We start from the raw sequence: 13,110 nt of genomic DNA, 5'->3' as shown, positions 1-13,110 counted from the left end.
ATGCTTCAAGAGATGTTCTTAGGGTTACTTGTCGGTGCCTTAAGACTGCGGTCCAATCGTTCCCAGTTGACTTTTCTAATGCAGCCCGGATCACCTCCTTGTGCCACCTCAACCTCAGTATCCCAATCGATCCTTCTGTCAACTGCGATTCGTTATGAAGTATTTGAATTTGATTTTTTGGTTCACTGACTCTTGTGTTTTTTTTTTTTTTTGGTAGTGAATTGAATAATATATGTTTTGTTTACAACAAATAAGATGAAATACAATGTTTTGAAAAGTGAAATGAGTCGTAAATTTACATACAACCAACGGTATATGAAATGAAATTTACATTGACAAAAGCAAGTATATAAGCAAATACAAGAAGTATACAAAAAAGCCTCACAAACAAACAAAGAAATCTCGATCAAACAATGCAGAATCAAATCCCCAGATAGGGCAATTGGCAATAACGCCACATAGCCTGCCAAATGACATTATTTCATGGGATGGGATCTTGATAACCAATGATAGGATGCCAGCACATCAATCTCTATCAAACACACATGATATCGATACGAAACCCCCTTTGCCAATATGTATGATGTATGATGTATGATGTATGATGTGTAGAAAAGAGCATAGACATTCATGAGAAACTGATTGTTTTGTTGACCAACCAAAGTGTTAGTGACATTTCGATAGCAAAGATTGTGTGTAGTGATGATCTGTCCAGCATGAATCCAAACACTGTGATCCCAGCTCTGTTGTTCTCAAAATACGTTACTGAAAAAAAAAATCAATCTTCAAAAGTAAATACGCTACTATGTGTACAGAAATGAACTTATTCTGCTGTTATGGTAAAAATATATAATAAATTTACAAGTTTCACATTACATATTACTATCGCAGGTAAAAGAATGTAACTATGGTTAAAGAAATGTAATTAATTGCATTGGTGGTATTAAGGGAAGAAATTGTAATTACACTGCTATTATGTGAAAAATATTAATTACATTTTACAACTTTTTGCTATTGTCAGTAAAAAAAATGCAAGTATGTTGATATTATGGGTAAAGAAATGTAATTAAATAATACTATTATGGGTAAGAAATTGTAAGTATGTTACTATTGTGTGTACAGAATTGTAAGCATGTTGCTATTATGGGTAAAAAAATAGTGTTAATTTCACAAAGACCTTATATATTGGGGTTTTTTTGGGATTAAACCTTAAACTTTTTTTTTTCAAAAAACCCATACATATATATATTTCGATTTGACCCTTACATTTTTCCATTTTTTCGGATTAAACCTCATCTTTACTATTTTTCTAAAGAAAACCCTTACATTCTTGTGTAAAACCGGAAGATTACAGATAAACCTGCTAAAAGGGTCAAATCAGAAAAAATGAAAAAACAAGTAAGGGTTTTTTAGAAAAAATGAGATTGTTCAAGTGGCAAAAACAAGTTCCAAAATACAGAATAGAAATACAAGTCTGACCTAAGGCCTGTCTCTTTTGGTATGTGATTGTGTCCCTATAAACCGGAACCAATTTTGTATTGTCCAATTCATCTTCATCTCCTTCATCCAAGTCTGAATCTTCAGGGGCAAAATGGTAATTCGCCCTATCGGAACTGTTAGCCATGGGAGTCTCTTCGGTGAGACCCACATCATCAAACGAGTCAATGGTGGCACACGTGTGCCATTTGGCTGCTAAACTTGTCACAGATTGAGCTTTATGTGTGATCTTTGCAGCACTGCGTAGGCATATGAATAAACCACTCACAAGTGTCACAGAACACAGCTGAAAAACAATCAATTTTGTAAATTTCAGGTTAATTGATATAATAAATTCATAGAAAATCTGAAGAAAAAAAAAAGAGTTATAAAAATTATTATTTACCGCAAGTTCACCAGCAGTAGAAAGATTGACAAGTGACCCGGTCTCGAGAGTAACAAGCAACGAAGCAAATTGACTGACAGTCACCAAAATCAAAGTTGACAAAATGAAAGCGCGAAATCTATGACTTATGATTTTAAGAGTTCTTCTAATAGCAAGATGCTCCAACAAAATCGATCCCACATCCGCTTGTTTCTCAAACACTTTTGCAAAATCCTCCAACCGAAGGATTTGTAAAGAGCATGTGAGTTTGAAAAGAACGCATACAAGAAAGAAAAGGGATGTCCGGTATAACCAAGAACATAAAAGAAGAATGCAAGCGATTGTGTGGCTTAAGTAGATGTTGTAAATGTAGGGGATTTGGTTTCTACCCGAAATAAACCACCAGATTTTGTATGCACTATCTGCCAGGAAACATGGGATGATGAATGAACATAGGAGCTTTATTGATCTCTGCATGTATAAACATCAACATGTTAGTTTCATTGGAAAAATGTTTGTTTATTATGTCATCCTACTTTCATTTCTTTCTATTATTATTATTATTATTATTATTATTATAAAGGCATTGTACTTTCAATGATTTTATTATTTGAACTTTTCTATCCAATTATAGCAACGAAAATTATTTTGTATTTTAATGACATTACTATAATTTGGTGACTTCTTCAAAGTTCAAAGTACATCACCAAAAGGGGTGTCGACAACTACAATGAGAAGGCATTAGACAAAAGATTGAGAAAGTCCTGGTCCCACCTTTTTTATGACCATTTTTGTCCTATTCACATAAGTCATAAGTCATAGACACAAGCCAAATAATTGTTGTTTTTTGCTAAGAAAAAGTTAGGGGTGAGCGCGGTGCGGTTCGGTGTGGTTATTAGCCAAAACCTCACCACTAACCGCAAATGAGGTTAATCCATTTTCAAAACCGCTTGGTGCGGTTATTTTTGCGGTGCGGTTAGGCGGTTATTTTTGCGGTGCGGTTTTGTTTTTTCTGTGCTGCGGTTATTAACCGCATGGATTTGGTGTGGTTATTTTGTGTGGGTTTTAACCACAGTTTGGAGCTCAACGGCTTTAAGAGTTCAAACATATTACTTGTAATAATAAAAAAACCATAAGGTATAAGACAATTAACCTAAATCACAAACAACTAATATCTTAAAAACGTCAAATCAATAGTAATTAACAATAAATATCTTAAAATTGTCTAATTTCACCATTTTTCAAAGTTAAACATCACAAAAAAACCAACACTTTTGTCTTCTAGTATTTTATCAATCTTTCATCCATGAAACTTGTCTTATTTTTAATATTTAATATATTAATAATTAATAAAAAAATTGTATATAATATATGCGGTGCGGGGCGGTTTTTTTTGTGGTTTTTTGAAAACTAATAACCGCACCGCACCGCAAATTTGCGGTTTTTGAAAAACAGAAAACCTCACCATCGGTTTTTATTGCGGTTGCGGTTAATCGGTTGCGGTTTATGCGGTTTTTGCGGTTAATTTTAGGTGCGGTGCAGTTTTTGCTCACCCCTAGAAAAAGTTGTATTTATATATACATCACATGGATATCAACTGACTGCTGGGTTGTTATTATTATTTAATAATTATTGATACTAAAATTATCTATATTAACTCATTTATTCATGAATTGATCAATTGGGGATATGAATTATCGCGTCAGACATAGTTTTGATTAAAAAAAATAGATTTTCGTTTTAACATATTTCATATAAAACTTAAATTTTTTGGACAGGATGTGTGATGTGTCCAAGACAAATTGCACCAAAAAAATACTAGTATTTTTACCTACCCGTTGACTTTTTGTAACAAACAATCAAATCTATCCACAGCATAATCAATTTTTGTGTATGATATTTTCTAGAACTTCAAATCTATCTTGGAGTAAATTTTCACAAAATATTACCCCAACTTCCATGAAACGTTATATGATATGATACGACATGAAACAATTTAAAACAAGACAAAAAGGTTATAAGGTAATGAAATTTTATCTAATTGTGTTGAGCCCATAACTAAAGATCTCATCAACCTGCCAATTTCATTAATTTGATGATAGTGTTTTCTCCCTATGCCCAGAAATTAAAATACTTCCTAGGAATTTAAAATGTGAACAAAGCCTAAGTGAAATAGATAAGTTAATTGTAGATCAAATTCCATGTAATATCCTTTTTTTTTTGCGAAAAAGGATACCTAAATTCAAATCTCACAAATTACTACCTAAATTTGTTCCCAAACAAATTCAAGTTCGTCAAGCTATTAAAAAAAAATCCATTGAAATTGTGAACCAAAATTCAAATATCACAAATTACTACCTAATTTTATCATTGGAACGATTGTAATGAATAATAACAAGGCGTTATCGATTACTTCCAAAATAATCGAATTTAGCATAACGATTGTAATGATTAACTAAAACGATCTAGTTTAGAGTTTATAAAAGAGGGATTAGGGAACGCACATGAAGTTGCTCGGAGTATCCATCACGGACTTTAGCACTAACATCAGACAACTTATCAAGGAACAGGAATCGCCGGAGACCGTATTTCCGAGCAAACGACGACAAGTTAATGAACGAAAGAGTGGAGCAGATGGATAGCGACAGCTGGACGATCATATCGAACGGTCTTTGGTGGCTGTCGTCACATGTGGAGCATTGATACACGATATGTGAGAGCATCGGAAGACCCACGGTGAAGATGAAGAAGATCAACCATGAAAGAGCAGCTTTCCAAGGGTTAGATTGATCGATGAAAATCCATGAAAAACTTTTAGATTCAAGAGCATCAATGATCCGGTAGTTTGACTTTGACTTTGGCTTGTGACTGCTGATCGTCACTAGCGTCTCTTGCTCTTCCTCCATTGATGAATCTTGTGATTTGTCGACAGAAGGCGAGAGATATGGACGCCAATTATACACCTGTTTTGGCCAAGTTCCAGAAACCACCCTCAAAGTTTACTCGTCTTTCAGATATTTTATGTTTAAGTTGAGAAAATGGCACCTACACCCTCCGTTTTGGCTTAGGTGTATGGAATATGAATGTAAAATTCCTTAAATTTGTATATTTTTAGTGGTTTATCTTTATCCTAACAATAATTTTTCTAAGCCATTTGTCTTCCTTGCAAAGATTTTTAAATATGTATTTTGTTTTGCACTACATTCTTTTATTTTTGTAATGCTAAGTGTGCATCCATTTTTTTAAGTAGTTGCTAAAAGTTATTGTCCTAAGAGCATTCATAATGCAAGTAGTATAAGAGTTGAATATGATGATGACTAAGATTGAATAAGAGTTGAATGGAGTGTGGGTGATGACATGAAATAGAGTTGAATGGAGGAGTTGAATGATCATTGAATGATCCAATAGAAGAAATAAAATGTTGATTAGGATTGAAGAGGTGTTTAAAGGGTTGTGGCTGGTGTTGTATAGATGTTTAATGGATGATGTAACAATCCATTAAACTCTATAGAGTTCAATGGATTGTGGATGCCCTAAGAGTTATTGAAAAAAAAAGACGATACAACTATTTTTGCTTTTTTATTTCACAATCAAACATTGAGGTTGTTCGAATTAAGGTCGTTGTCTTCGTTGTTAAGTTCGAGAATGTAACGTGTGTCCGACATTTGTGTGTGATCGTTGGACTCAAATGTCTTTGGCCTTTTAGCGCCTCCTATTTCGGCCGACATCTGTGTCTACTTTGTGCAATGACATAGTATATACCAACCTTTGTTGTTTTTAAAGGACTTCCAGACACTTTCAATTTTCAATCTGATACTTCCTGAAAGTTATTTCTAAAACATCCATGTTATTGGCACTACTTTTTGTGTGCCACTAAGTTGAAGTAAATATTGTTGAACTAGTCAATCTTCTATTTCAAATCACGGAACTTTGAAGATACTTGATCAATAGTTTGGTATTCTCGACCCAATACGTTGTGGAATTGGGTCGTGTTGCATCTCAAAAAGCACCCACTTTTTGTGTGTTCTCAGCTTCACTATCCTAAGAAATGATGACCCAAGCATGAAACAATTCGCATTCCTCCTTTGGACTCCGGTATTATTTGTTGGTATTTTTAGAGCTCTTACCTCGTCCTTATGGTTCATGTTGTGTTTTGGGGACCGATTCAGATTGGAAATAATGCATAATGGGTGGAGTTTGTAAAGGTTGTTATTTAGGGATGAAATTGTTTGGGTGAATTGTGTAAGTTATTAAAACTAACTTTAGGTAAAGGGGTGAGATTTAAATCATAGTGGTAATATCAAATCTTGGATTTATTGAACTTGTCAGACGATTTCTTTTTTATGGTGGGGTGCTATAATTTGGTTCCATTTGTGAGAAATTAGTAGGGTTTAAGAGAGATTAAAGAGAGGAAAGTTGGGTTTTTTTTGTAAAATGGAAATGGTATAAAGGTGGTAATTATATAGTTTATTTTAACTTGAGAAAATGACACCTGCACCCTCTAGATTTTGGCTTAGGGTGTATGGAATATAAAAGTAAAAAATGGCATAAAAGCCGATAAAGTTATATACTTTTAGTCATTTTACCTTAGCATCAATTTTTAGTGTTAGAACTCTAAAGTTGAAGGGTTTTGAAAAAGCGTTTATTACCACTCACTCAACATATAACCTTATACCAACATGTATGTCAATGCGGCCCTTAACGCTCCAACACCCCGTTATCCAAATGTTTTCTTTACTGTTTCACCTTGAGTAGGTAAACCCATCAAGAAATGTCAAACTTTTGTTATATGGGTCACACATAATCTCTTAGGTATTGGAGTTTGCTCATTGGAAAAAAAAAGTTTAACAAGGAAATGGAGGCATTCAACAGTTCATAATCATCTTGAATTTGAAATCGAAGGTTATTTGAAGAGAGAAAGAGCATGGTAAGAAAAATGAGTTATATAGTAAGTGTATTTCATGGAATTTTGGTGTAACGAAGTTTAGATTTCTTCAATTTTGGAAGAGATGTAATAAGTTTTGCTAATTTTGTAGGTTTTAGTTATGTCTTATCTGATGACAAATTCAATGACATATTTTATGGGTTAAATGAACCAAATGATCAGATATATTAATTATACATAGAGTAACATGAAATATACATGGATCACTCGTTGGAAGAAGAAGTCTTTACCAGTCTTAGCAAATGTAAGGATACGTTTTAAAATATTTTATTGATTATGAAAATTAACGCAAAGCATCTTTAAATTTAAATGTGGGTCATGATATTACAACACAAGTACATAATCATATTTATTGCTAAAGTGAAAATGATATTCAAAAGTATGACAATGTTACGTATTGAGTTCATAATCTTACAACCAGATGGTCCGCTAAATTTTGTTGTGACCTCATAAAATCCACAGAAATCACAACATTCGTGATTAAATTCCTAGTCATGTTGCGTCTAACACCCAAGTGTCTAGACTTTTCATTATACACTTAGCTATAAGTATTAGCCAAAGTCGCAACGCTGTCACTATGAATAGATATGCGTGCAATCGACTTTTTCCAAATGGACCACTTATATTCACATATAAATATTACATATTCCCTTATGCGTTGGTATGACAGAGCTTTTTATGGCAAAATAAATGATTGACTTAGAAATCTTAACCTTTTTTTCTCATTTGAACTTTTATATATATATATATATATATATATATATATATATATATATATATATATATATATAGGGTCAGGTTCCGGTAAGAACTCTCTTTTCGGTGAGGACTCGTGAGGACACCTTAAAAAAAATGAAAAAAAATACAAATCATAAAATCGAGCATAGTACTATATCCGAAAGAAAAAAAATTGAATTTTTTTTTTGCATCATTAAAATTGAATCATGGATCATAAAAATGATCTATGCTTCAATTTTAACGATCCAGCTTTTTTTCTCTCCGAGGTAGTACTATGCTCGATTTTATGATTTGTATTTTTTTTAGATTTTTTTTCAATTTTTTTAAGGTGTCATCACGAATCTCCACTTTAAAAAGAGTCCTCACTCGATACTGTTTATATATATATATATATATATATATATATATATATATATATATATATATATATATATATATATAAACAATATCGACTGATGACTCTTTTTCAAGTGGAGATTCGTGATATATATCTTTATACCTTAATAAACATTTAGCATGTTTTGTTGAATTTTAAGAGGTACACCCCTTAAAGCAACATTTACAACAAAGTAATGCATTCCTGAAATCATAATCTTATCCAGTCAACTTACTTTTAAATCTTAAATCTCGAGGATGGATCTTGACCAGATCCTTAATCCATATTATGTACAACAACCTTCCCACTATGTAGCCTTTTCTTTCTTGTATTGACCTGGCCTTCGTTATCTTCCCAAATTTATATGTTATCAAAGACTTCAATGCCATAAATTGAATCGAGGAGTTTCCTTTCTCAATTTCACAAGTTGAAATCTACACAAAAAGCTTAATTGATTTCTATCCCAGCCGCTCCAGAGTTGCATTGTTTCTTCCGATAAACATCTATCACCCATTTTCTAATGCTTTGATTTCTATTAGTAAGTGTCACTGTTTTCTCTTTCTCTCTATTCGCGTTTTCTGAATGTGTGTTTTTCACAAGCAAACTATCGAAGACTTCTTATTTGTTTCAAGGTTTATTGGAAAAAGGATGGCCCTTGCTGCTATTGGCATGTATTTACTCACCACTTCTTCTTATAATTATTTTTTCAATGGTTTTGTGTTGCTTCGATTTGTTGGTAGGTTCAGTTTGTTGCTTCCATTTATTGCTACGATTTGATGAAGCTTCGCCATCAAAACTCACCATCACCACCACCATATTTGTATTTCTCTCCTCCATGCTCTCTCTATCTCTCACTCTCTCTCATTGCTTGATGTGTGCTTCTTTGATTCCATGTTGGTTTGATGGGTCATATTAACAAAAGGTTTATGGTTTACTGCAGGTTCAAGATGATGCCTTCTCTTCGCCACTAGAAATGCTTTCCCCTGAATCGATGGCTATTTCCTAAGGTACAAGTGAAATAATATCATTTTTATATTCAGCAACACCTCCCTCACGACCTACCTTGCTTTTCTTATTGGTTTCTTGAACTTCGCCCTTATTGATTGAGCCTTTCATTACGCGTACAAGAGACAAATGTTCTCTATTTTTTTAGCTTCTCGAGCTGTCGATATCATGAGCCCCACTTTTAGGTCAAAATAAGTTGAAAATGTTTGTCTGTATAACCATGATATTTGGTATTTTTTAAATTAGGATTTAAAGGCTACCTTTGATGTTGATCATATATTCATAGATTTTGGCCTACCATGTGCTCGATGAAATGTTTAAAATAAATAGTTCATGATTAAACTTGATGGGTTCTAATTTTTTTTAGATGGTGTCTGATGCAAGAAAAAAGAAGGAAAATGGCGCTCCAGAAGTACGATTGTAAGTAAAGTTTTTATTTTCTATTTTGGAGTGTATGAATGACCGGTCCTTAAAAAAAGCAGGAATTTGAATGGAATAAAGTGCTATGAATGTATATAACAAGAATGACAACTAAGGCACTATGTATCTTATATGATTAATTAGCCTTTACTTTCTGGTCTCGGTACTACAAAATCGCAGGTTTAGTTATTCACAAGATAGAAGTAAGCTAAATGGATGGGTAGCAAATTTTGGTTATTGATTCTATGAGTTAATTATTGTAAGGATATTAGCAAATTGTGTTTATTTTTCCCATTTATTTGCAAGTGTGGGACTCGATTTGGAACCTTTTTCATTGTAGCTTGGAGAATTTGATATGGCTATTTGTTAGTATGTTTGATTATTATAAAAGTAAATATACATTAGACAGAAGACAGTTAGCTATGTCAAGAGGAAGAATTTGTGAAGCTCTTATTGAGAAGAGCTTCACATTGAATCATATCTCTTTTTTTATCATTCCAGGGCATTCATTCATCAATTAAAGGGGTAGTATGGGAATTTTTGTTGGGGTGTTATAATCCCAACAGTACCTCTGAGGAACGAGGAGCCCTCAGGGCAAACAGGAGGTAGTCTCTTCACATAACAGGTAGAGTACATTAATTACATAGGCCATTTATCTCTAATCATTTCTATATTTTACTCTTCTGATAATCAAATAGTAGACTCACATTTTAGTAAAACTGCTATTTTTGTTTTTAGGGAACGATATGCTTCATGGAAAGAGGAATGTAAAAAGATGGCACCCATTGTTGGTAGTGGGAAGTTTGTGATGTCACTTATAATCAATGATGATGGAAAACCAAGAGAATACAATAGAATGGAATTGGCAGATTCTGATGCCGATTCCGACAAGAAAGTGACTCAGTGGAAACAGAGCTTTCATCAGATAGGTTTGGATGTAGCACGCACAGATCGTTCTCTTGTTTATTATGAGAATGAAGCTAATCAAGCCAAGTTATGGGATGTTCTTGCTATATATACTTGGGTAGATGATGATATTGGTTATGTTCAAGGTGACAAACACTTTACCCTTCTATCTCAACAACTGTAGGACATAAAGCTCATGTGATTTTTTATTTTAAACAGGAATGAATGATATATGTTCCCCAATGGTTATTCTTTTGGAAGAAGAAGCAGATGCATTTTGGTGCTTTGAGCATGCGATACGTAGAGTGGTGTGTATGCCTTTATTTTATATTTTCTTTATGTAGAATGATTAATCTCTGGTTTCCTTTATAAAGAGAGAAAATTTCAGGTCTAATGCAACTTCTATGGGAGTGCAATCACAACTTAGCATACTTTCACAAGTTATGAGAGTTGTTGACCCAAAGCTTCATCAACACCTTGGTAAGTACTACCAAGTTTCAACTTTTATCTGCTATTTATGGTAAAATCTTTTTTAAGTTTTAAATAAATCGACAACACTTTTTTATTTAATTTACTTAAATCAGAAGGGTTGAATGGTGGAGAATATTTTTTTGCAATTCGTATGCTAATGGTGCTTTTCAGAAGGGAATTTTCCTTTGTAGATGCGTTATATCTATGGGAGGTAAAAAAAAGACCTATATTAGTATTATTATTACTCATTTATTTTTTGTATGAAGTTGGAAAGATGAAAGATGATGTTTTTTTTAAAATGTGAAATCAGGTTATGTGGGCCATGGAGTATAATCCAAACATGTTTGTGCATTATGCTTCAAATGGTTCGAATGAAGTTGTTGTAACAACAAAATTAAGCAAGAAAATGTTGCAACAGTATGAGAGAAAAAACATGAAGAATGGACGCACATATCAAAAAGTCTTCTTGTTGTTTTCTTGGTTGCAGGTGTTCTAGAAACCAAAAATAAGAAACTCTTGAATGAGGCTAAGGGCCTAGATGATGTTGCCCAGGTTCGCTATAAATCATACAACTATTTGTTAGAATTTTGTGCCAAATAAAAAAATAAAAGTATATTATTGCCCATATTGGTTGAAATTTGGCCTAGAATTTAAGACCATTTATGATTTTTATGATTCCAGATCATGGGTGATACAACGGGAAGCTTGGATGCTAAAAAAGCTTTGTCAGAAGCATTGAAAATTCAAAAAAAAGTATCTAAACAAGGCAAGCATCACATCCTTACATACACATTATACACATATGCACTTTCGGTTTATATATTATGATTCTAATGTTGGACTAATTATGGTTTCAGGCTAGAATTCCTAAATGTTAAAGAGTTTCAAGGCAGCTAAGATAGGTCACGAATTTAATTTTTTTTATTTGTTGTGTGATTGTATTATATGGGATTTTATAAACGACATCCTGATTGTTCTTAAGGTCTACAAGAAACAATGATTTTGTTTTTTTCCGAATGGTTTTTATGTTAATGAAATAATCATTTTAACAAAAAAAAAGTAACCAACTAGGTATTTTCTGGAAACTGATGTTTTGTTCAATAAGTATATGAAACTATTTTTTTTCACACATTTATTAGTTGTACTTCGAAAGTAAAATGCTATAATAGTGTGTATGGAAAAACATTATAGCATTGTACCTTTCAAGTACAATGGTTTAGTAAGGAAAAATAGAAATATAAATAGAAAACATTTTAGCATTGTGCTGTTAAAGTATGGTTAACTACAAACAATGACATTGTACTTTGAAAGATATTATGAACCATTTGGTTTTGTTTCAATAATGCATTGAAAGGTATTTTTTAAAGTACATTTTTGAAAGATATTATGTACCATAAAAGAGATGAATGCATTAAATGATACATTGTTCGTTGAAAAAAAACCATGAATCGCTAAATTGAAACCAATGTTTAGTGATAATTTCCAATACATTGTATCTTATTTTTAATATAACATGTTTCCTAAAAAAAACTAATTTCTGAGTTGAAACTAATCATTGCTCACACAAAAGAAATTAATTGTCGAAACAAACTATTCGCACCCGTCGCTTGACGCGGGTAAACGGCTAGTATATATATATATATATATATATATATATATATATATATATATATATATATATATATATATATATATAACGGTGTGCTCTTAGTTATTTGGTGTGGTTAGACAATATAAAATCATACCGCACCGAAAATTTATCGATTTTGGAAAATTAAAATCGCATCATCGGTTTTGGTGTTGGATTAGGTGTCTAAGCCCATAACTATATTTGGTATGTACTTGACCCGGTTGTAGCATGATCCTTTTGGGTTGCCTTTACCAGAGCAACTTGACTGGATGATTAATGGAGAAAGAGGTTATTAATATATTATATGAATAATATATTAAAAGAGAAATCATATTGGTTAATTAATATTAGTCAAGAATTAATTAAGAAATTAATTTTGTGATAAAAAGATATTAATTGAACCTAGGGGACTGGAATTGCAATTATAAGATAATTTGATTTTGGGCTGAGGATCCCTTAGGAATGGGATGGACGAAATCAAGGAGGGAAGCCCACCTTGAATTCGTCCAAGGCCTTATTCTGGAAGTTTCTTTTGGACTGCTTAAGGCCTAAGCAATCCAATTAGGGTTTTGACTGAAACCCTAGCAGCTCACCTATATAAAGGACCCCAGGGCTTCATAAATCGGCTACCACAACCCTAAGAAGAGTTCAAGAGCCGATTTTAGCCTTCCCCTCTCTCTCTATTATCCTCCAACTTTATTTGGTGTTTGTGATCTATTAGAGGCACACCATTTGAGGTGCTAAGGTTCTCAAAAGCT

At 32.8% G+C, this 13,110-nt stretch overlaps 1 protein-coding gene and 1 pseudogene across 1 annotated transcript; one reads left to right on the top strand and one right to left on the bottom strand.

Annotated features, from left to right (window-relative positions):
* Positions 1–221: 221 nt before the first annotated feature.
* Positions 222–4,822, bottom strand: LOC145168462 (uncharacterized). Its single transcript, XM_079087266.1, has 4 exons — positions 4,366–4,822; positions 1,883–2,332; positions 1,480–1,783; positions 222–765 (listed from the first exon to the last, which is right to left on the bottom strand). Exons 1-4 carry the CDS (start codon positions 4,765–4,767, stop codon positions 629–631), a joined length of 1,293 nt encoding a protein of 430 aa, XP_078943392.1. The 5' UTR covers positions 4,768–4,822; the 3' UTR covers positions 222–628.
* Positions 4,823–8,568: 3,746 nt separating this feature from the next.
* On the top strand, positions 8,569–11,600 carry LOC145131197 (uncharacterized; annotated as a pseudogene).
* Positions 11,601–13,110: the final 1,510 nt, after the last annotated feature.

Source organism: Lactuca virosa, chromosome 1, assembly GCF_052849685.1.
Source record: "Lactuca virosa cultivar CGN04683 chromosome 1, Lactuca_virosa_CGN04683_v6, whole genome shotgun sequence".
In the NCBI taxonomy this organism is placed as follows: Eukaryota; Viridiplantae; Streptophyta; class Magnoliopsida; order Asterales; family Asteraceae; genus Lactuca; species Lactuca virosa.
The sequence above is the reverse complement of the archived record's forward strand: the minus strand, read 5'-3'. Positions and strand labels throughout refer to the sequence as shown.